Source organism: Sminthopsis crassicaudata, chromosome 1 (genome assembly GCF_048593235.1).
Source record: "Sminthopsis crassicaudata isolate SCR6 chromosome 1, ASM4859323v1, whole genome shotgun sequence".
Lineage (NCBI taxonomy): Eukaryota > Metazoa > Chordata > Mammalia > Dasyuromorphia > Dasyuridae > Sminthopsis > Sminthopsis crassicaudata.
The window spans coordinates 543,686,118-543,711,733 of record NC_133617.1 but is presented as its reverse complement, the minus strand read 5'-3'; the positions used below and the strand labels follow the sequence as shown (position 1 = coordinate 543,711,733).

The 25,616-nt window shown below is 31.8% G+C and overlaps 1 protein-coding gene and 1 long non-coding RNA gene across 2 annotated transcripts in view; one reads left to right on the top strand and one right to left on the bottom strand.

Annotated features, from left to right (window-relative positions):
- Positions 1 to 25,616, bottom strand: part of LOC141550862 (fibrillin-2-like) — a 120,424-nt gene that overhangs the window by 75,240 nt on the left and 19,568 nt on the right. The window contains 8 exon segments of the mRNA XM_074281944.1: positions 1,787 to 1,912; positions 2,990 to 3,058; positions 5,851 to 5,997; positions 7,823 to 7,948; positions 14,563 to 14,688; positions 17,034 to 17,102; positions 23,788 to 23,821; positions 23,823 to 23,932. Of these exon segments, the coding sequence (XP_074138045.1) occupies positions 1,787 to 1,912; positions 2,990 to 3,058; positions 5,851 to 5,997; positions 7,823 to 7,948; positions 14,563 to 14,688; positions 17,034 to 17,102; positions 23,788 to 23,821; positions 23,823 to 23,932 (807 nt within the window).
- Positions 1 to 25,616, top strand: part of LOC141550865 (uncharacterized) — a 49,975-nt gene that overhangs the window by 15,423 nt on the left and 8,936 nt on the right. The window contains exon 2 of the long non-coding RNA XR_012484691.1: positions 23,800 to 23,909. This is a non-coding gene — a long non-coding RNA (uncharacterized LOC141550865). The remainder of the gene's footprint in view (positions 1 to 23,799; positions 23,910 to 25,616) is intronic.

Sequence of the window (25,616 nt, the reverse complement as noted above, 5' to 3'; positions counted from 1 at the left end):
AGAATTGTCAAACATATAGAAGAATAACCGAAAAAAAAATGTGAAAGTAGGTAGCCTACCAGTACCACATTTCAAACCATATTACAAAGTAGAAATAATCAGAAGAATCCAATACAGTCTAAGTAGTAAGAGTGATGGATTGGTGGAATAGACTAGATATATAATATGCACTAATAAATGACCACAGTAACTTAAGTGTTTGATAATGTAAACATCCAAGCTTCTGGAGGAAGAATTCTAAACATTTGAGAAAAAAAATTAAGAAAACCAGAAAGCAGTTTCATAGAGACTACATCTCACCCTATATAACAAAGGAAGTACATGGGTATGTGATTTATCATAAAGGGTGATATTAGTGAATGAAGAGATGAGAGAATGGGAGAATGGAAGAAATTACTTGTAAAATTCCTGGATAGAAGAATTCATGACTAAATAAGACAAATAAAGATAAAGTAGATAATTTTGCATAATAAAAATTTTAAATTTTCTGCACAAATATATATGGACCTGATCTAAATTATGAAAATAAAAGCCATCACTGAATTGATAAATGGTTTAAATTTATTACCATAAAATTTTCAGATAAAGAAAGCTATCAATAATAACATGAAAAAAATACTCCTAATCACTAATAATTTTTGCTGTTATTCAGTCATTTCAGTCATGCCTCAATCTCTATGCCCTCATTTAAGGTTTTATTAACAAAGATACTGGAGTGGTTTGTCTTTTTCCTCCTCTAACTCATTTTACATATTTAGAAACTGAGGCAAAAATTAGTGACTTGCCCAAGATCACATAGCTACTAAGTTTCTGAGGCCAGATTTGAACTTGGGAACTGCTTACTACATGTTCAGTCCTCTATCCACCGTCATACACCTGCCCTCACTAATAAATGAAAATTAAAACAACATTGAAATACAACTTCATACAAATCAGATTGGCTAAGATGGAGGTGTGTGAAATGACAAATGTTGAAGGAAATGTAGGAAAACAGAGACAATAGTGCACTAATTGGTAGTGTTGTGAATTGGTTTGATCATTCTGAAGAACAATTTGGAACTCTAACTCCAAAATATAAAATTCTGTTTTAATTCATCAATACTGCATAGGTCAATGCCCCCAAAAATTAAATAAAAAGGCATCTCTAGGTACAAATACACATACACACACACACACACACACACACACACACACACATATACCAACTGTGGTGATAAAGAATTGTAAACTAAAGAATTGAACATCAATTGGGAAATTACTGAACAAATTATGGATTACTATTATGGTGTATGTAATGATGAAAGAAGAATTTCAGAAGTATCTGGGAAGATTTGCATGAACTAATGCAAAATGAAGTGAACAGAATCAGGAGAACAATGTACCCAGTGAGACATCACACTTCCAAAGTACACATGATAAAAAATGTTGACCACTTCCAGCTAGAGAACTGATAAAGACTCAGAATGCAGATTAAAGCACTTTTATTTCCTTTGTTCATTTTTCTTACTTTTTTTTTCTCAAAACTTGGCTAATGAGGAAATGTTTTGCATGATTGAATCTATATGTACACAAATATGCATATATACACACACATATATTATAATTCTTTCCATCTCAAAGACTAGGTGAAGAGTTAGGAGGGGCATATTTTGAAAACTGAAAATAAAATACAATTTTCAAAATGAAGTTTCTAATATTAATTAAATCATATGGTCTCTATCCTTTCCAAGGAAATTATTATACAAAACTAGATTTTAAGAAAATAAAATCTTTATTTTGAAATTACCTTCACAGACCAAGAGAAGATCATTGTAGTTAAATCCTGTAGGACATTCACAGTGAAAATTGCCAATCTGGTTAGCACAAACATTATTTGAAAAAAACCCTGGAATCTCCTTGCCTTCATCAATATCTGAAATTGAACAGATATAAACAATATAATGAGGCTTTTTTCCTTCACTTATTTTTTAAACAATTTATATACTATAATGTGTATATGATTTGAAACTGACTTCTTCTGTCACTTAAGCTTACAAATACTTTTCTGATATATAAAACTTATACAAAATCATGAACTAGATTCTTCCAAGCAACTAAGAAAATGTATTAAATAAATTTAGACTAAACATAACTATTACCCACCCAGTGAACTATCATTTGAAATAATATATTCTCCTTCAAAAACACAAAAGAAACTATCTTTTGTCATCTCTTTGAAAAATGATCAGAATTGTTGTATTTTTTTAAGAAAAAAGCTACAAGTTCAAAAAAGAACTTCCATCTAGAAAGAAACAATTCTAATGTTTTCTAGAACTTAAATTGAACTTAGAAAAAGATGTTGAAAAGTTCAACAAAACTCTAGCATTCCCCATACTATTTTGTTAAGACATGCTCTAAGATTTATTATTTTCTAGATAGTTATATCTGGCTTGAGTGGAAGTAAAAGTCACTCTGGATTTAGTATTTAACAGCTTTAACAGATTCTTTCCCTTTAGAGCTGTTGTAGGAATTCAACAATATAAATTGAGAAGTTGTTAAATGTCAGCAGTTTTCTGCAATATGTGTGTTAATCTGATATTTGTATTTTTTCTGGATATTAGATATTGAATGCTGATACACAGAAAATGAATGAATATGAAATTTGCCCAACATTCATAAAATTTATAGATATATTGACTCGTATAGGATATGGTAAAGAAATTAGGGTATAAATATACTTTAAAAATATTTCCTATTTAAATATTTCCTTTGTTCTGAAATATACAAATGGGAAGTTCTTTTAAGAAATGACAATCATTTTCATTTAGTAGAAATCCAGGTTCCCAAATCCTCAAGATCTGAAGAGGCTTAGCAAAGGATCAAGAATAAGAATAAGAACCATGGCTTCTTTTAGTATTCTATTTTAAAACACTATAGTGATTTTTAATACTATATGTAAACATATGCATATATTACATGTAATTAAGTATATTTTGGGGAAAAAACTTACCTATAGCTTTGCCTGTATGAATGTCAAAAGTAAACCCAGGAATATTTCCACATATGGCTTTAAATTCAACTTTAAAATCAAAATAAAGCAAATGCAATGGTTAAAAAATACTATCCAATGCAAACACCTTCAAAATTATTTCAGAAATGATTGTCAATAATTATTACTTTTTATAATCATAATATATTCATTTCAATTATATATTACTAAAAAAGGCATAGATTATGACAATATTGTTTTCCTGGGAATTTAGCTTTTTAATTGTTCATGTGAACAGAAGAAATGTACAACCTTTTTAGGTTAAAAAGATACTCATCCTTACTCTATTTTTCTATGTTCTGAAACTAATTTGTTTTGAATCGGTATAAAATATTAGATATTGCCTGTGACTTGCATTTTTCCTTTACTTCAATTAAAATGGGTATTTGACAGTTATAACTTTGACAAATTTTACTGCATAATTGCCATTCTTATAAGGTATTCTTTTCTTCTGAACAAAAGACATTTCCTTCCTTTTTAAAAAAATGTTTTGTTTTTTTCTTAATTCTTCATGATATAATAAGAATTGGTTTTGGAGCTAAGAAGAAATGAAGTGAAAGAAAAAGAAAAAGATGGAGTTTTGTTTCAGACATTTGCAAGATCCTGATCAAACCATTTGGGTAATTCCTTCAGAGTAAGGATTTTTCTCATATAAGAGTTCCTTATACTTTGGGATCAGGAAAACCTGACTTCAAATACAGTCTTAGAAACACTGATTAGCTGTGTTTCCATCGATAAGTCACTTAACCTTATTTGCCTCAGTTTTCTTGATCTATAATATGGAGAATATTGTACCCACCATTAAGGAGTGCTGTAATCATAAAATGAAATAATTGTAAAGCTAAGATTAGCACAATGCTTGGTAAATTTTAGCTATTATATCAATCAATCAAGATAACATCAACCTATACTGATCTTAGAAAGATAACATAAAGAAAAAATCTACTTAGTAATTAAGTGAACAACTATGAGCAAATGTTTTAAATGTTTCCCAAAATTCCAAAATCCCCACAAAGTGAGAGCTATAGTATCATAGATTTAAAATGTATGGGAGCTCAGAAATCCAATTCCATTTTTTAAATAAGGAATTCTATGCCCTGAGAAAAATTAAATAACTTGCAGAAGGCCATAGAGACAATATATTGCTTTTTAAATCAAGGTCCTCTACTTCAAATACAGTGTTGCTTTTAGGTACTCAAGCAGTGTCTTCTTCAAGTCAGTTTACAAATTTTTAAAGAAACCACATTATATAGAAGCACTTTTGTACATTTTACCTAAAGATCTGTGAATTTTGTTTTTACCCTTGTTGTATGTAGCCTTATATGTGCCCTTAAGACTTTCAGCCTTTTCTACCTATCCTACAGCTTTTTATTTTATGTTTTGTCTCTCTAATTTGAGTATGATTTTCATTAAAGCACAGATAATGCCAATTTTTTTTCTGTCTAGATCCTCTAGCATAACACAAAGGATGGCATATAGTACGTGCTTATTAAATACATATAAAATTATTAGTTCAAGACCTTTGTCTTTTCATGTATGTATATGTGTGTGTGGATATAATTTAAGTACCATATCAGTCAACATTTAATTAGTTTATTAAACTTTATAACTTATATACTTGAAAATCAGGAGGTTAATTGAAGGAGTTTAATATTGCTTTTCTTTTTAAGATATATTAATTATACTTCTTTCCAGAGTAAACTACTAGTTGTTCTATCAATAGTTATCAACTATTATTCTTAGGAGAGAGCTAGTAATGTCTTTGTAAAAAAAGAATAAACATACTGAAAAGAAATGGATTTTAAAGTTTCCAGATCTTCAAGTCAGTATGTGGGGAATATTTTTGGATATTTGGATATTCATTGCTATAAACTATTTCTAGTTTATACCAGATGCCTATTTGGTCAAGCATTTAATTTGTTAAGTAAATCTGTCTGATATTCTGGATTGTTTTACCAGAGACTATTTATTATCATTTCACTAAATATAATATTCAAATGCATATATAAAATTCATATTCTTAATGATTTACTTAAACACACACCACACATGGATAATAAGAAGCTAGAAAATAAGCATTGACCTTGAGCCTTTAAGATCTAGATCTAAATCCTTGGCATAATGAGAATCTAAAGTTTAATATTTTTGATCCTTACCATACTAACCTATGAGTGTAATTTTGGATAAACCAATTAAGCTCTATGGGCCACAATTTCCTCAAACAGAAAATTAAAAAAAAAGATTCACATAAATTTTGCTGAGCAAATGTAATTTTTATATGGTAGAGAATATAAAATTGCAAAAATATGGAATAGAGCAATGCTTATTATAAAGCAGAAAGAATTTAAACTGTAGAGTTTATTAGACATACTTTATAGAATTATATAATATTACTGTTGGCTTCCCAGTGATAAAATAGTTCATTCATTGAAATTGCTTGAATTCCCAAAGTATTTCTCCTCTAGCCACCAAACTGTCATGATTTTACATGCACAAGTATTTAAACAATAATAATAACTCACATTTGTATTACCACTTTAAAGTCTGCAAAAAGTACTTTACTCATCATAAACCTGTAAGGTAGGTAGTACAAGGATAAATATTTACATTATATTGATAAAGAAACATTTTTATACATGACTTTCCGAGGTCGTATGGTCCAAATCAGTATTGAATTGCATCTCTTTCTTGACTCCAAGTTCAGCACTACATCACAATGCCTCTCAGATCCTAAATTGTCCTGGGTCTAGGGCACATTTCTAATAATGAACAATTAGGTTCCTAGATTGATTTTTAACAGGTATATAAAAGTGAATTCTCACCTGCTCCTGAAGTAGGGCATGGTTCATAAGGTTTATTCCAAGCTTTGCCAAAATTATATGTGCAGCAACACATCCTCTTGGCCACATTAAAGGGCAGCTCATTTTCACAGGTGGTTTTGTTCTGGTAGCAAAAGCTTTTTCTCATGTCTATAAATAGAAAAATAGTTTGAAAGTGACAAATAAATTAGCTCCAATATTGAAGTGCAGACAATTGTAATATAGTATCTGGTAGATTTTTTTGAATGTATTAAGAAAAATTTCTAAAGTTTTATTAACATAAATTTGACAAAATACATGATATACAAAGAACAGAGAAAAAAAGATGTATATGAAACTGAATATTTTATATAGATTGTTTCCTTACATTAAACAGTTAACAAAACTCTCCTACTAGTCACTGTCTCTTTCTGAACTTCTTTCATTTATCTTCTGCAAATTAATGTTTATTGGTGTTCTTTTTCTTTCTGTCTTTTTGGCATCAGTATATGACTTTTCTCCCTCTAAAATTTTCTTTCCTAAAAAATAGCCTTCCCTTGAAATAAATGAAAATAGCTAATCAAAACAAATTCACACTTTGATCATATTTGAAAATGTCACATTGTATACTGCTAGTCCAGCACTTCTGTTGTTATTCATCATTGGGAAGACTTTGTGAATATAGTGGAATAGCATTATTTGGGGGGAAATGATGAAAAAGTTGGATTCAGAGCAATCTGAATAAATTTATGTGAACTATTTCAGAGTAAAGTCAACAAAATCTGGAGGAATTATATAATGACCACTTTAAGCAATGTAAAAGATTTTGAAAGAATTAAGAACTGATCAATATACAACTCTTCCCACATTCCTTCTAAAATTTTCCATTTTTATCATCTTTGCAAATTTAATGGATGTTTAATGAACTTCAAGATTGCTTAAATGTGCATTTTGCTTACTATTAGTGATTTGGAATACTTTTTTTTTCATATAGTTGAAAGTTGGCATTTCTTTTTCTGATAACTGTCTGATTAACCATCTATTTACTGTAGAAGATCTTTTGAATAAAATCTCCCTATATATTGTGTTATCAGAATTTAACAAAATAGTTTGTTGATGCTTTTCCCTCATTTACCTACTTTTCTTTGCATTTTAATTATTTTGTTTGTGTAAAACTATTGCAATTTTTATATATTCAAAAATTCTTCATGTAAGGTCCTATAATCTTTTTAGCTACTTTTTGGTCAAGAACTCTGATTAAAGAACTCTGTAGTTATGAACAGTATGTCTTTTATTATTACCCTAATGTGTTTGTGACATTTTTATCTAGATCTGCATCCATTTGGTACCTTTTCTTGCATGTAGTGTGAAAAGTTAGTTTCAACTTAATTTATATTAAATTTCTTTCTTTCCCAGAAGTTTTGTCATAAAGCAAGTCCATAACTCAATAGTTAAGATCCTTCAATTTGCCAAAGAGTATGCTATATCATTTTTTTCTAAATTTTGTCAACTTAATAATTTCTAAATGATAAGTTAAATGTAAAATTCTAGTTCAGCCATCTATCTGTGTGACCTGTAATAACTCACAACTTCTTGGACATTATCATTTATAAAATGGGAGGAATGGTCTAGATGACCATTTCAGGATCTTTTCTTCTCTAAAATTTATAATAATATGATTTCAAGGAGTTCATCTTAAGGTAAAATTTGTATCTTATAAATAGAACATAAATGTGATTTGAGAAGAATCTTGCTATCTCTAATTTAGTGATGTAATCTTTTAATACATATTGTTGTATATGAAAATTAACAATTATTTTATAGCTAACTTTAGAAACTATGAGAATAACTTTCAAATTTCACCCGTACAAGATTTACCTTCCAAATTTGACATCAATTATAAAGATTTATCAGATTTTTTTGAATACCTTACAAGAAATGAGATACAATCCTAAAATCAAAATTAATGGTACATATTACATAGAACTTTACATACCCATACAGTTATGTCCACCATTAATTTGCATATATTCAGGAGGACAAATGCAGGTGTAATTTCCCAGTGTATTATAGCAGGTGTCAGGTCGACAGACACCAGGATGCACATAATTTTCATCAAAATCTAAAAAAAGAATAAGTTATAATTGCTAGACTGTTGAGTAATAATTATTGAAAAAAGAAGATTTCCTAACATTAAGATATATGTGTATTTATTTGGGATAGGGAGCTCTTTATGAAAATGTCTTTGGAGAGGGGAGCTCCTAGTGTGAAAAATCTGTTAACTGACGGAATTCTTCTATATTTTATAATTTTAGTGAGGTATGTGAAGCATTGGACTTGAAATTAAGTTCTCCTGATCTGAAAGCTAGCACTTCACCCACTGTCACATTCATATATTAGAGGATCGTAATAGACATATTCATGATAGAATAACATAGCATTGGTCTTAGTCCTTGGACAATAGCAGTCCTACTCTAACTCCAGTGGTTCCCAAATTTCCTATAAGATAAATGTTATTTCATCTTATCTTTTATCTTATACTTTAAAAATGTATATTGTTTTTATAATGAAAGGCATTGTGACATAACAGACAGAAAGTGAATTTCAAAGGCCAGGTCAGATTTGGTTTTTCAAGTACTGCTTCTGACCTCGCATTGGTTATGGGCATTTCACTTAACCTAGCAAATCAACTCTAAAATTAAAAGTTACAGATAGAAGATGGAAAAGAATAGGCAGGGACTCAACCTGAGTTTTCCTCAAATCCAAATGACTTTGAAAATTGCCTCAAAATAAACACTAGAATGGCAGAAACCACAAAAGAACACAATGAAGCAATTTTCCAAGGCAACTTGGAAGGTCAGCAGCAAAGTTATGTTGCATGGGGGTAAGAGTTGAGTATGGTCCAGGATAGGCTGCAGCACTTCAGGTAATCATCAGTAGGCCTTAAGGACAACTGAATCCAATGGTGCAAGTGGCAGTTTATGGACCTCTCAATTCATAAAAAATAGAAAGAAGATTACATGAATGTCTTTTTTGGCTGCTTGGGGCAGAACTCTTTCATTGCCCTTACTTAATTCCAGGTCTCAGTCACAGGGCAAAGATTGTGGTTACAGATTGAGGCTGGTAAAGACCCAGAGTGGAAAAAAATTATTTGTTGTCTTTAATAGAAGAGAGCACAAGTCAAGAAGGTAATAAACACACTTTTCCTAGATCATACCAGCTTGGAAGAATGGAAAAATTACAGGTCCCCAGAATAATCTTTGAAAACAACTGCACAAAAATCCTAAAGCTTGAGACAATACTTCTTCCACTCTGGAAGCCAAGACCACTTAATTTAAAAGTAAGAAGTCAAGATGGTGGAATTAGCAATACATTGCCATAATTCTCCCATATTCACCTTCCAACTACCATAAAATAGTGCCCTGAAACAAATCCTGGGAGAACAAAAACACAGAAAACAAAAACAATCTAAATAAAAAACCCAGCAAAACCAGCAAAAAAAGGTGAAACAATCTTTTAATCCGAGAAAACTTGAAAGATTGGCAAAAAGATGTCTCATTTGGGCAAAAGGAGAACATGATCTAGGACAATAAATGTCTTACTAAGCCAACAGCAAACCCCAGCTCAGCAAATCAGCTCGAGACCTTGTGTCCCAGTGTGGTGGAACATCAAACCCCAACATCAGAATGGCCCCCATCCTCTTCACATGACTCAGCATAGCCAAGGGAACTGACAAGATTCCAGTTCTAAAAGCCACCAAGTGCCACTGAATTAGCCCTGGGCAAACAGATAATAGTCAGCAGCCAGAAATCCATGTGCTTCAGCATAGCACAGGGCAAACAAGCTATCTCCAGCGACTAGACCTCCATGTACTTCACAGCATAATATTAGATAAATAAACAGCCTCAAGTGGCCAGACAGCCACAATCTTCAGTGTAGCCTAAATGTCAGCAATCACTGGACTACCTGAAGGCCATAACCAAAAGGAAAACTTGGATAGCATATTTCAAGAAATTATCAAAGAAAACTGCTTTGATATCCTGGAACAAGAAGGGAAAATGGACATTGTATCCACTTATCACCTCAGGAAAGAAATAAAAACTCCAAGGAACATTATAGCCAAATTTCAAAACTATCAGATAAAGAAAAAAAAAAAAAAGACTACAAGTGGCCAGAAAGAAACAATTCAAATATAATCAGGGAGTCACAATCAGGATTACATAGTATTTGGCATCTGTAAAATTAAAAGGACTGGAGGTCATGGAGCATGATATATGAGAAAGTACAGAGCTGGGATTACAAACAAAAATCATCTACTGAATGAAATTAAGCAAAATACTTCAAGGGAAAAATGACCATTTAGGGAGATAGGAGGATTTCAAGCTTTCACAAGAAGACTAGGATTTAAAAAAATAATAATCTCTAATATCAAGATCTTAGAGAAGCCTAAAGGGTTAAAAAGGGAACTGAAAATAAAGAAATTTAACTTTAAGTATAAAAAAGCAGGGGTGGCAATCTTGATCTCAAACAAAGCAAAAGCAAAAACAGACCAAATTAAAAGAGAACAAGAAGGAAACTACATTTCATTAAAAAGTATCAGAGACAATAAAGTAATAACATCAATATATGTACTAAGTAGTGTAGCATCCAAATTCTTAAAGAAAAAGGGGGATGAGTTACAAGTACATGACCATGTAAGAGATATAAGAGAATACAAATTGAAATGTAAACAGATCTTGATTGTGCAAACAAAACCAATGCAACCAAGGTTAGAAAGCCAAAGGCTAAAAAAAAATTTAGCAGCAAGTGTCTCAGACAAAGACCTCATTACTCAAATATATAGAGCACTGAGTCAAATTTATAAAGATACACAAGCCATCCCCCTGTTTAAAATGATCAAAACATATGAACAGGCAGCTTTCAGATGAAGAAATCAAAGCAATCATGTGAAGAAGTGCCTAATTACTTTTGATTAGAAAAGTACAAATTTTATTTCATTTTATTTTAAATATCTTTTCAATTTTTATTTTCCCCAGTTACATATAAAACATTTTTGGTTATATATGTACATTCAGTTTTTTACATATTTTCTTATGAATCATGTTGGGAGAAAAAATTAGAAAAGAGAACCACAAGAGAGAAAAAAAGTGAACACCATATGTGTTTGTTTACATTCATTCTTCATAGTTCTTTTTCTGAATGTGGATAGCATTTTTCATCCAAATTTTTTGGGGGATTGCCTTGGATCATTGAACTGCTGAGAATAAACAAGCCTGTCATAGCTGATCATCACACAAATTTGATATTGCTATATACAATGTTTCTTGGTTCTGCTTGTTTCACTTAGCATTAATTCATGTAAATCTTTCCAGTTTTTTCTAGTCAGCCTTTTCATCACCTTTTTATAGAAAAATAATATCTCATTACTTTCATATACCATAAATTATTTGGCCAATACCTGATTGATGAGCATCTACTTATTTTCCAATTCTTTTCCACCACAAAAAGAGATGCTAGAAACATTTTTTCCACAGGTGGGTCCTTCTCCCTATTTTTTTTCCTTTGGAATCCAGTGGCACTGCTGGATCAAAGGGCATGCAGAGTTTTATAGCTCTTTGGTTATAGTTCCAAATTGTTCTCCAGAATGATTGGATCATTTCAGAACTCCACCTACAATAGTTTCCCAGTTTTCCCAAATCCCCTACAACATTTATCATTATCTTTTCCTGTCATCTTAACCAATCTGAGAAATATGAGGTGGTACCTCGAGAGTTTGTTTGTTTAGCATGTTTCAATAAATAAATGATTTAGAACATTTTTTCCTATGATTATATATGGTTTCATCATCTGGAAATTGTCCATATTCTTTGATCATTTATCAACTGGGGAATGACTTGTATTCTTATAAATTTGACAGTTCTTAATATATTTTTAAAATGAGATCTTTATCAGAAACATGGCTGTAAATTTTGTGTCCTAGTTTTCTGCTTCCTTTCTAATTTTGGCTGTGTTAGTTTAGAGAAGTACAAATTAAAAAAAACTCTGAAATACTTCACACCTATCATATTGATAAATATAATAAAAAAGAAAAATGATAAATGTTGGAGAGGATGTGGGCAAATCGAAACACTAATGGTCTGTTGATGAAATGGTATATTGATTAAACCATTCTGTAGAGAAATTTGAATTATTTCCAAAGGGCAATAAAACCATGCAAAACTTTGTCCTTTACCATGGCAAAGTCTGGATTAGAAAAAAAAAAGGAAAAAGATCTATATGAAAAAAATTTTTTTTCTAATAATTCTTAATTAACTTAAATAAATCAATTTCTAGTTAATTCTAATATTCTAAAGTGATAAAAAAAACTGGAAATTGAAGGGATAATCCATCAATTGGGAAACAAGTTGTCACATATGATTGTAATAGGATATTATTGTACAACAAGAAATGATAAGCCGATTGGTCTCAGAAAAACCTGAAAAGACTTACATGACCTTATGCAATGTGAAAAAGAACCAAATTAGGAGTGCATTGCATACAGTAGCTTCAATATTATGTGATAACCCCATGAATGACTTAACTATTTTCAGTAATACAATGAACTAAGACAATTCTGATAAAAGACTTTATGCTGAAAAATGCTCTCCATCTTCAAAGAACTGATGGATTCTGAATGTAGATCAAATATACTTTTTCTTTATTTTTCTTGTTTTTCTCCTCTGTTTTCTTTTACAACATGATTAACATAGAAATATATTTGGTATGACTGTACATGCAAAACCTATATCAAACTTCTATTTTACATATAATTCCAAATATAATTAGTCAAAAAATTATTAAAAAGTGACAAATAGGAAGTGGACCTCGTTGATAATATAATTTACTTCTTTACCTACTCTGTATTAATGAAATAAGTTCCATTCCTATTTCTAACTCTTCTGTAAATTTGTAATTTATTTGTTTTACTTCAGTAGTAGATTTATATTACACATTGACATATAATCAAGATATGCATGCACATTCTTAGGTTTGCTGCTCAAAAATGCTTTATAAGTGAGGAGCATGATTTAAAAAATAAGTTTGTTGACCAATGATTTATAAGATAAAGCCAATCATTTTTCTGTCCAGGATCTTTTGTTCCTTCCCTCACTCTTCTAGTTATATTCAATGTGTGAGAATTAAAATAATATGTATGTAGTATTACATTTGCTCTACATGCTTGCAAAAATTAAGTGCATCCACGTAGAATTTTGATGTTCTAATATAGTTCTAAACAGAAGCTTGAAGGAAGAACTTTGTTGGAGCAGAGTGGTAGTCATGGTAGTGGTGGTGTAGATCTAGCAGCCCAGTGAAATTTAGGGAAAGAAAAAGGGAATAATATAGCATCCACTATGTGCCACACTGAGCTAAGCAGTTTATTATTATCTTATTTGATCTTCACAAAACCCTGTGATGTAGGTACTGTTAACCTCATTTTATCACTGAGAAAAGTAACCAGGGATTAAGTAATTTGCCCAAGGTCACACAATAAATGTCTGAAGCCAGATTTGTCTTCAGGTTGTCTTGACTTCCTATCCACTAGATTCCATACTGACATGGAAGAGGAACATAAGTGAGGCATCATGGTGGGCCAGGGCCCTATAGACAAGAAAATAAGGCAGATTATTTAAAGAAGTAGAAAATAGGCTATCCCTTAACAGCTTAAGTGAAAAAAAAAAAGACTTAACAGTGGAAAATTATTGCCCTTGGCTAAGAAAATGTTTTAGTCTTCCTTAGCAGCTATCAAATTATAATTTTGTTTAATAAAAAAGATCTTGTAACTCTCAAGAAAAATCCTGTAATTTGGGGCTCACTTTACCTTTGGAAGAATGAATCATTGGATCATGGCTATCATAAAGGTTCTAGAGGTTAAACTCTCAGAATGAAAAGAGAGCATATAGACCTGCTGAATTCAGAGAACAGGAATTATTTATTGTCATGAATAATTCCATTAATTCAGATCAGCAATTGGCCTACAACTTAAACAGTCTTTGGAAACTTTCTAGGACAATGATAGGTCAATACTTTCTTAAGGTCAACAAAGTATGTGTCAGATCTGGAACTTAAACCTAATTTTTATGTTGATACATAGTTGTTATTTTCATATTTTGAATTAATATGTTTCATCTTCTTTTTAGTGACTCAGATCAAATTGGGACAGCTAAGTGGTGCAATAGATAAGAGCATGGGACTTGGAATCAGACTCAATTTTATGAATTTAAATCTACCCTCATGCATTTACTAGCTGTGTGACTAGCAAGTCACTTAACCCAAATTGCCTCAATTCCTCATGTGTAAAATAAAAAAAAATAAAAAGACTAAGCACTGTAACATCTTTTCCAAGAAAAATCTCAAAATGGTTCATGAAGAATCTGACACAGCTAAAAAAAAAAAAAAAAAAAGGACTAAACAAACCAATGACAACAGCAACAATGACAAAGAATTTCCAAACTACTCTGGCAATACACAGTAAGTGGTTAGCATTAAAAATTTAAGTATGCCATGAACTATTTAAATGAACATTGCAGAAAAAAATAAATGTTCTATGTAATTTTAAAGATCCAACAAACTTTTTAGAAAGAAGTAAGATGGACCCAGATAAACATTGTTCTCTCATGGAATTTGTGAACTGGACATTTTAATTTTTTTCTGTAAATAATTTTCTATAAGTGTTTTATTTTTAAGAATTTGCTCTACCTTCACATATATGAGTTTCCTCACTAAGGTAGTAGCCATGTGGACATACACATTGGAAGCTTCCAAAAGTGTTAATACAGTTTCCACCCTGGCAGACACCTGGTAATTCTTGGCATTCATCAATATCTACAAAACAAATAATTATAGTTAAAAAATTGTCATAACCCAAGAGGAGAATGATTCTGACATATATATACATAATTGCATTATACTTTTAAAATTAATGCATATTGAATTGACATGATTTTCTAGACCATTGATTATTTTAGCTTTTTTATAATCTTAGAATGGTGTTGGATTTGGAAGAATTGTTCAAAGTTGGTAGTGATTATAAAAAAAAAATTTCCATATCATTCAGATAATGCTTTGATGCAACTACTTTGTAATAAGAATTTTCGTCACTTTTCTTCTAATTGACTGTCTATCTGCTTTAATGAACTGTGATTTATGGAAGAATTACCTCTATTGACACAGATCCATACCTTACCAACTTTTATATGATTTTTCCCATAAATCTGTCAATGGTAATCTACAGAATATATAGCAGACCTTCTAGATCTCTTCATATGTACCACAGAATGTACATGCACATGTATATGCACATATATACCATATATACCACAGAATACGTGTACTGTTTGTAGGTTAGCTCTTGTTCTCCTTACCTTACTGATGTAAGTTTTTTCCTGGCCATAAATTTATTTGATGATATTTTTTAATCTGGTATCTCCAGCATAATTTTTTACTTTTAATATGTTACAGTTAGGTTATACAATTCACATTTCTTAATTCAAATGATTTTGGTTTGGCTATACACATAGCAAAAATTAAAAACTATACACAGGAGAACGGACAATACGTAGATCTCATCAATTGCTATAAATATCTTACTTAGTCATAAATGATTACTGAGTTGAAGTCAAAATTGAATATGGAGCGAGCAGAATTGTCTTTAAGAAACAAATTCTAAGGGAGGAATGTGGAAAGATGGTGGTAGTTCAGAAAATTCCACCTCTCCAGATTTCTCCCACAAATAAAACAAAATAGCTAAAGTAGATAATGAAAAATAGACTTGGGGCAGAACAGGATTCTCTGGCAACAACAGGAAAACTGTTTGAAAATTAAACTCTTTGAAAATTAAAATTGGGCAAAGGGAAACCACTGAAGTTTTGGGAAACAAAGAAAATTTTTTTTAAAAATACCATTATGTAAAGAGAGAGAGAGAGAGAGAGAGAGAGAGAGAGAGAGAGAGAGAGAGAGAGAGAGAGAGAGAGAGAGAGAGAGATTGTCTGCCCTTATTGTCCCTTGCAATGATAGAACAAGAGGGGAAAATAGAAATAAATTCAACAATCACCATCTCAAGGTTAACCTACAAAGTAATAGCATTGCTAAATTTTGAAACTCCCAAATCAGAGTAAATTCTACAATCAACAACAATTCAAATATGCTGGACCTATTACACAAAACTTATTGGTGGCTATAATAAAAGATTGCTGGGCCTGCAATCAAAAGAACTTAGGCCTGTGGCTAAAAATACTATATCCAACAAAATTAAGTATAATTTGAATGAGAAAAAAAAAGAACATTCAATGAACTGTCAGAGTTCAGGATTTTATCTCAAACAAATCTGAAATCAATAGAAAATTTAACATATAAGGGCTAACATCAAAGGCTAATTTCAAGGGACTCAGACAAGCTATTTTATACATGGAAATATAAACCACATCTTAAGATTGTCATTAGAAATTGTACATGCCCAAAGAAATATTGGAGTAGAGTTGAGCATATGATGTAACTCTAAAAATCACAGCTATGTAGGAAAAGGTAAAAACAGTAATAATTGTGGATATGAATGAGGTGCAAGAGCAAGTACCTATAGAGAGAAATAAGATGGGGGAGGAGACCTGGTGGTTCTGAAATCCAACTCACATTGGAATAGATTGAAGAAGGAATAATATATATTTGTCCAAAATCTGGGGGGAAAGAATAGGATAAGATGGGAGAGAAAAGTAGGTGGATTAGCTTGAATGTGTAGATAATGAAAGGGTAGGAGATGAAGATAATGGAAGGATCTATGGTAAAAGATAGGAGGAGAGGGTCATAGCAAGAAAGTTAATAGTAAGACAAGGAATAGAAGTAAAATAGAAAAATTAGCAGGGATAGGAAATAAGGCATATACACAATATATTCAAAGATTTAAAGATGATCAAGATCCAAAAGGGTGAAGGAAAAATTCATTATAAAGTGTAATTCTTCATCAAGATATTAATTATAACCTTATTCCTATATATAGTCCTTAAAATGGGATGAAAACCAAATTTTAAAATTCAGCATAAAAACTTTACTAGATATATGAGAGGGAAATTTCAATGGTACATTAATTTTTCATGAGCTATTATTTACAATTTATTTTTCAGTACTCTTATTTCCCAGCTAGTTCAGATATTGATAGTTATTAAAAATGAATTCACCTTCAAAGACAATAGTGACAGGATTAGGTCTGAAGCTCTCAACTCCTGGACAGAAATTATAATATTCATCTAGGAACAACCAAAAAAAAGAACATGTGATATCTATTATTTCCAAGACATAGTCCAATGAATAATCATAAATCAAAACATAATTATTGAATAATTGCACTAGATGGGTACGATGTTGTTTTGAAGTGCCTTATTAGGCACTTAAAAATTAGGCAACTAAATGGTACAGTGACTAGAGTATTGAGCCTGAATTCAGGGAAGATGCTTCTTCCTGAGTACAAATCACAAGCTATGTGACCTTAAGTACCTCATCTATAAAATGAGTTGGAGAAGGAAATGATAAACCACTCCTATAAAATTCCAAATGAATATAATGTTAGAAGCTACTAAAAAGCAATATAAAACTAACCGACAGATTGAAAAAGCACATATTCTGTGCACCATATCTCAGCAAATAAGTCTTATATTACTTCACTAGGAAGAAATTTGTCATATAATGTTGCATCATTCAATTTTGATTGGATTTTGTTATTGCCATTGTGTATATTGTTTTCCTGGACCTGCTTGTTTCATTTTGCATTACTTCATATGAAATCTTCATGATTTTCTGTATTCATTCTATTCTGAATTTCTTATAGCATAATTATCTTTTTACAAGCAAAATGCTTGTTTTATAAATTTTAGTTCTCTCTATAAATTGTTTTTATTTATTTTGAACATACATTGCTTTATGAATCATGGGGAAAGAAAAATTAAGAACAAAAGGGAAAAAACATGGGAGAGAGAAACAGAAAAAAAAAGTGAATGTAGCATGTGGTAGTTTACATTCAGTCTCCTTTGTTCTTTTCTTGGATGTAGATGGCATTTTCTGTCCAAAGTCTAACGGGATTGCTTTGAATCACTGAACCACTGAGAACCACTAAATCTTTCACAGTTGATCATCACACATTCTTGCTGTTATTGTGTACATCCTGGTTCTGCTTGTTTTCAGTCAGCATCGGTTCATCTAAATCTTTTCAAGCCTTCCTAAATTCAACTTGTTCATTTTTTAGAAAAATATTCCATTATCTTCATATACAATAACTTGTAGGTTATTTCCCAAATGATTGGCATGTATATATTGAGTTAAGGATATTTACTGGACATTGGTCTTTCAGACAATTTAAGATAGTTGAAATCACCAAGCAATAGTATGGCTAGAGAAAAGAGCACATAGTCAGAATCCTGAGGAAACTTACTAATTTATTTACAGATCATGCCTCATTTTCCTTTTTTGTAAGTACTATGTAATACAGTTATTCATCTCAAATCATATGACCCTTGACTATACTACTATGATCAATTCTCTTAACAGAAGCTGTGCCATTTTACCACTGGGTTCATGTCTCTACCATTCTGTCAGTTGCCCCTTAAAGATCTTGCTTTCTTGTTCCTGACCAGAATGCTAAATAGGCATAACACTTTGTTAATTTCAAATATGGACCTAACTCCCTGCAGACTAAGCCAATAATGAGGCCTCATCTTACATTGTAGGATTACAGTTCCTTCCTCAAGGGAATATTTAAAAGTGGGACCACAAGCCCTTATTGAAGTTAGTTCTTTTCTCTACTCTTCCAAATGCAATTCTTCTCTCTTGCAGTCTTTTCTATAGCCAGAAGAGTGTTGCAATCACCATCCCTTCATTGCTCAACACTGCACTCGGTGCAAATGCATCATTCATTTCCTTCTATTCCTCTACCTCTTTTCTGTTTTGGAATCCTTCAATTGTGCGACTCTGTTCCACAAAATATATTGGGGTGATCAGGTGGTACAGTGGAGAATGCTGAGTCTGGCAAGACTCATCTCTCTTGGATCAAATCTAACCTGAGACATTTACTAGCTGCATGACTCTAAGCAAGCCACTTAATGCTTCATTTTCTTCATTTATAAAATAAACTGGAGAAGAGAATAACAAACCACACCAGTATCTGCTCAGCAAAACCCCAAATGGGGTCAGGAAGAGCTGGACACAATTGAAATAAATGAACAACATAAAAAATACATACACACACACATACACACACAAGGGAGTAAAAGGAGAGGGAAGTAAATTTAAAGGTTTAGCTTAGTCACAGGGCTTTGATTCCATTTTTCCACTTTTACTTCTGTTTAATTTCATGTCTTTATCCTATTGATGATCTATCCTCCTCCTTTTCTTGCCTTATTTAAAAAAAAATAAAGCACCTCTAAGTGTAATTACTTTTTTTCTTTTTTCAGTAGTTGTACTTCCTTACTATTTTAATGCTTTTTCTGGGGTGTTTCCAAGTTAAATATTCTGGTTACTTGTGTTTTGGCCTTTTTTTTCTCAAAAATACTTCAATTGTTTCAATTTGTTGGTTCATTTTTTTCTTTGATGATGTAGTTCAGATTTTCAGGCTACATCATTTGTGTTGCAACTTGATCTTTATTTCTTCTTGGAATATATTCAAGTCCTTCATGGCTCTGGAATGAACTTGCAGTGATAATTTTTTTTTCTTTCCTTGATAAATTGAAATTATTTTGATCTCTTACATTATATAAACACTTTTGTGTTTATGGTAAATTGTTAAAATTAATCTTGGAAATTTTAACTTTTTTCTTTTTCTGGAGATCTATGGATTCTCTTGGTATTTTTATATTATAATTATATATATATATATATATATATATATATATATCTTTTTATATTTTCTTCATTATTGAATTCAGCTTTTTTTGATTTGTTATATCCTCCTGGGACAATTTATTTAAAACCAGAGCTAGCATATTCTCAGCACAAATAAAATATCCCATTCCTGCATTCAGGAAGTTGTAGCAGATGTGGTTCCCACATATAATTTTTCTCTATCTTTTTGAGTGCCATTCACAATCTAAAGTGCTAAGAATATACATAGACAATTTCTAAAAAGGAGCAGCAAGTTTTTAGAGCAATCTGAGCCAATTGTGTGCTCTATAAATCAAGCTACTCAATTCCTAGGCTATTATGGCTGCTGGAGGCACTTTTTAAGGTTCTTGAGAGGGAGTATGACACTATGTAGAGGAGCCATCCTCAAAGCTAGGAATACCTGGATTCAATTCCTGACTGAGATAATAGGATCCCCCTCCTTATTGAAGTGAAATCTTCCTCTGTGGCCTGAAGACCCTGAAGACTAGAAGTTGTAGAGAATGTGTTGACCTGCATTGGGAGAGTTATCTTACTCAGGAGTTATCCATAACAATGAAATCTTAAATGCAATATTCTTAATTTCCAAATCTAGGGGCATTTTCAAAATTCTCATTTTTTTAAATCTCTGCAGCATTTGGTACCATCACTCATCTTCTTTTTAATATTCTTTTTTTCTCTCCTTTTTCTCTGACACTATTTTCTTTTGCTTTTCTTCCTGTAGAACTATTCCTTCCTTTGCTGGATCTTAAATCACATGTTCTTTCTTCCCTATATATTATTCATTCTTTATCATCAGACAGTTGGGGTGAACTGGCTTCCCAAGATCACACAGCTAGGAAGGTATTAAAAGTATCTGAGGATAAATTTGAACTGAGATCCTCCTGACTTCAGTGCTGATGCTCTAGCCAGTGCGCCCATGTAGCTGCCATGCTGCCATCTATCTTCTTTTACTTAGGGATATCAGCTCCCCTTGGACTCAATTATCTCTAGGCTATGACTGTCTATGTCTACCCTTAACCCAAACTCCAGTTTCACATTTCTAATTTCAACTGAATGCATAATAAATACCTTAATCTAAATATAACCATAATTGTTTTTCACCCCAAACCCTTCCCTTTTATTTATGATGGTCTAGTATAATACCATTTTCCTAGGGGCCAAGGCTCACAAGCTAAAGAACTTAAATGTCATATTGCCTCTCATCCTCTATATTCAATCTGTTGTCAAACATTTGTTTCTACCTCTGGCAACATTCTGGCTTCTGGCTTCTGACCCTAATCATCCTGGTACAGGTTCTCTTCATCTCGTACCTGGACTACATATGACAACAGCCTGTAGTTTGGTCTTTTATCACAAATCTCTTCAAACTAATCCTTCACTCAGCTGTCAAACTGATCTTTCTAAAATGCAAGTCAGATTTTGACACCCCAGTCAGTAAGCTCCAACATCTCCCTATTTTCTCAATAAAATTTTCTTCTTGGCTTTTACTGTTCTTTACAATTTGGACTTTTTTCTTTCTAGCATTCCTTCCCTCCATATACTCTTCATTTTAGTGATATTGGTCTCTTTGATGTTCTTTACATTCCTTCATCTCTTGATGTCCCCTACGTCTGGAATTCTTTTCCTTCCCATCTTATTTCTATTTCCTAACATCTCTGGTTTCCTTCAAGTCTCAACCAAAGTTCCAATTTCTGTAAAATAATCCTCTATAATCCCAATTTTTTCCCTCTGAGATTACTCCCAATTTAACATTGTTCATAAATTGCTTATACTTGACAGAAAGCTCCTGAGAATAGTAATTTTGCCTTTCTTTGTATCGTCAGCGCTTATTTCAGAGCTTGAAATGTTATTTGCTGAATTGGTAAATAGAAGATATTCCATCCCTGAACTTGTATGTAAACTTTGAGATAATATTGCCTCAGTAATATCTTGTTTTGGGTTAAATGAGTTCAGGAAAAGACCTTAAAGGACCTAGGGATTTGAAGAGAATCCACATTTATTTTTGGTTGCAACAGATTTCTAAATAAGCTTTTTTTGAGAGATTTTTGATAATCTGCTCAATGTCCCATATATATTAATTTTCGCAATGTTACTCAGATGGGTCAACTAGACAACTTCCTATATGTTGAGGGTAAATTGCCACTTCAGAAATCAATGGACTGAGCAGTAGTTGCACCTACTCTCTGGGTGCAGCTTGCTGTGAACAAATCAAAAGAATCTTTTGTGGGATTCCTGTTTTCCAATGAATGTGTGTTCCATGTCTCTGATAACTGGCAATCCAAAGTAGTTCAATGTTCAGGGTGTCCCAAGCCTCTTCCACCAAGACAAATTCCCTTTGAACAAGAAAGATGCTAAAACTGGATTAAACTTTAGGAAGTACAAAGAATTTGACTAGCTTCTAAAATAACAATAATAAATGAAGATTGTGTCTGATAATTTTTGTGGGTGGAGGGAAATTGTTTTGGTAAGAGTCTCCACAGGAGTGTAGTATTGGAGAGGTGCAAGATGGGCTTCTGCACAAACCAGAGTTCCTCCTGTGGCACATAAAGGTAAGTGGGATACAGGGTGCTGAGTGTTTTAAGGATTAGGGAGAGACCTTTGGTATTAATTTATAATGATTTTACCTTGCTGGAGTTGTTATATTCTTTCTCCTGTAGATTGGATTGTAATTACTTTATATCTGGTAGATAATTCCTCTTTTTTGAAGGGTTTCAGTGGTTTGGAAAAAGTAATTAGCAGATCATTGTGCTAGTCATGTGATCATGGCTCTCCAAAATCTACTGTCAAAAGCATTACAATCTTATAAATTCTAGTCACACAATGGAAATAAAAGGGAAGGAAAAACATCTTTCTCCCTTATAAATAAAAGCTGAATGTAGAATAGTGTAGCTTATGTCAATGTTGGAATTTTAAAAAATCTGAAGACATTCTATGGCTAATTTCAAGAAGGAAATTAATCTCAAAACAGAAAAAAATTCAAGAAAGCTATAATCAAGATTTATTTATGACAAAGCAAAGTGCTATATACTAGTTTCTGGCTAATAATAATACTGTAGTGTATAAATTTGAAAAATAATAAGAATTCATTATCTTTTTTGTTAACAGAAATATTTCAGTCTATGTGGATGTAAAAGGTAAGTTTATTCTGTTCCAGAAAATCTGCAATCTAATGTGTGTAGAACTGACATATGAACTTTTGGGTTTTTTTTCAGGGAAAATATCACATTGCCTTTAGAATTTTGATGCAAATATGTTTGAAGATTATTAACCGATTCATAGAGAATTTAGTAGTACTGTGCCAAAAGTAACCTACTGCATTTCATAATGAAAAAGTTATAAGTTTGATGGAGCTGTTTAAGATTTATTAAAATGCATTTTAAATCCAGATCATTCACTGCAACACTAAGTTATTCTTGACGTCAGTCCTAGATTTTTTTATATTCACCTACTCATTTAAAATAGACAAGAACTAAAATAAAACTAACTTTTCCCCTTTCCTTTTCTTGTTAAGTTTTAAAAGTTGTCTTTGGCAATCTGTCCCCAAAAGGTTTGAGGAGATTAAGATCAATCCTGTATCTTTTTTGTCTTGCACTTCTTAAGTCATGGTTCTTTGTCTATGAATTTAGTTCAGAGTTCAGTTAACCTGTAATGGGTTAAGTTTAAAAATCTAGCTTTCCTGCTCAAGAAATTTAACTCACCTTGGAGAATGCATATGAATAGAAAGGGCATTGGAGCTGCTATCTTTATTCCACTTATGTATTCTCCAAAAGTCTGAGCTGCTAACTCATACCTGGAAGTTTTCCCTTGAGCTCAATTTTGTAACCAATCATGTTGCCCCAAATCCCATGATTATTAGCTGCCCTTTTTCTGAGCTTGGGTCTTTGTCATAATGAGAGGCCATTCACTTACCCATTTATTGACAAGTAGGAAGTAACACTAAATGGCAAGTAACAATAAATGTTATTTTGCACAGAGATCTACCTTAGTTGACCCATTTGTTAAAATCTCAAACATGACAGTTACAACATTTAGAAAATTACAAATGAGGATATTTATACTTACTGTTGTTCACAGGTGGACAACTCTCACAGGAATTTTCCCCAAGTCTTTCCCAGAGAGCAAGAACATGAGGAATGACTAACTCCAACACCAATCTCAGTGTTACAGGGGGGACCAAATTTCAGGTAACAATTACCAACTTGATTATCTGTAGAACAATATAGGAACTTGTACTGGAAGAATACTATAAACATTCACATCTGGTTTTGTGAGAAATTGGCAAAGATTTCTTATGTCATCTAATATAACTGTGCTTGGGGGAAAAATACCTTCTAAACTATATTTACTATCTTGAGGTAAATTCATCTACATTGGATTAATTATTTTTTCCTTATATTGAAAACATACTATCAATGCACTATTTGCTCTCCCACGTGACCATTTTTCAACTTCACTTAACATCTGTCAAATTCCCAGGCCCTTTGAATGACATGAATTGCCTTACTCAATCTAGTTCTCCCTTCTCTAGATATGTTTGAGCTTTCAATGTTTTTTATTTAATGTTCCTGAATTTGTGCTCCAAATGAGGTTTGACAAAATACGGCAGGATAAGCACTTCCCTAATACTGAATATGATTTCTCAATGTGACCTAAGATTGTACTTTTGATGATATTGTTTACTAATGTAATTTATAGCCAATTAAGACAACTCTCTTTACCCTCCCTTAATATTGTTCCTATCTTTTTTTTTTTTTTTTTTTCTCATCAAGTATGGTAGCTTCTCCTTTGTTAGTGATAAACTTCTCAATATCTTAGGACCAAATAAATGATCCCTAGTCAGTTCTCTAGAGATCTCCTTCCCAATTTGCATTAAAACCATTGGAATATTCAATCTATTCAATCAGTTCTTAATCCACCAAATTATGTTGTTATCATCTAAACTATTTTTTTCCTCTTTTCTTCCCCATAACACAAGAGAACTTGTTATATGCTTTCTTAAAATCGTGGTAAACTAATATACCCTGTCAAGAATGTAAGGCATGATTATTCTTCCTAATGTCATGCTGTCCATTTATAATTACCATTTTACTTTTCTAGATGTCTATTACCCATTCTCTTACTATATTTTAGTTATTTTGCAAAAGTTTAAAAGTTAAGCTCAAATTTGTAACCATGCCCAAAGGGATATAAAATTCTACATATTCTTTGATCCAGCACTGTCATAACTGGGATTGTATAAAAATGTTTTGTGGTAGTTTTTTTGTGATGGCAAGAAATTGGAATTTGAGTCTATGTCCATCAATTGGGGGATGGCTCAATAAGTTGGAGTATATGAATGTAATTTAATATTATTGTTCTATAAAAAACAATGAGCAGGCTAATTTCAGAAAAGCCTGGAAAGACTTATATGGACTGATTGTGAAGTAGGCTTAACCAGGAGTATCTTGTACACAGTAACAAAAATTATGATCAACTTTGATAGACTTAGCTCTTCTCAGCGATTAGTATCAACTTATGATAATTCCACATAGCTTGGGATGGAAAATGCTATCTGTATCCAGAGAGGGAACTATGGAGACCAAATGTGGATCTTTTGATACTATTTTTAACTTTTTTTAAAAGTTTGTTTGCCATTTTTTTCTTATGCTTTTGCCCTTTGTTCTTATTTTTTTCTTTCACATCATGACTAAAATGGAAATATATTTAAAATGATTCTACATATATTACTTATCAGATTGATTGCTGTTTTGGGGGGGAGAGATAGGATGAAAGTAGGAAAAAAAGTTTAAACTCAAAATCTTACAAAAATGAATGCTGAAAACTATCTTTACATGTAATTGGAAAAATAAAATACTATTGAATTTTTAAAAAATTATAAAATGCCTTCTAGT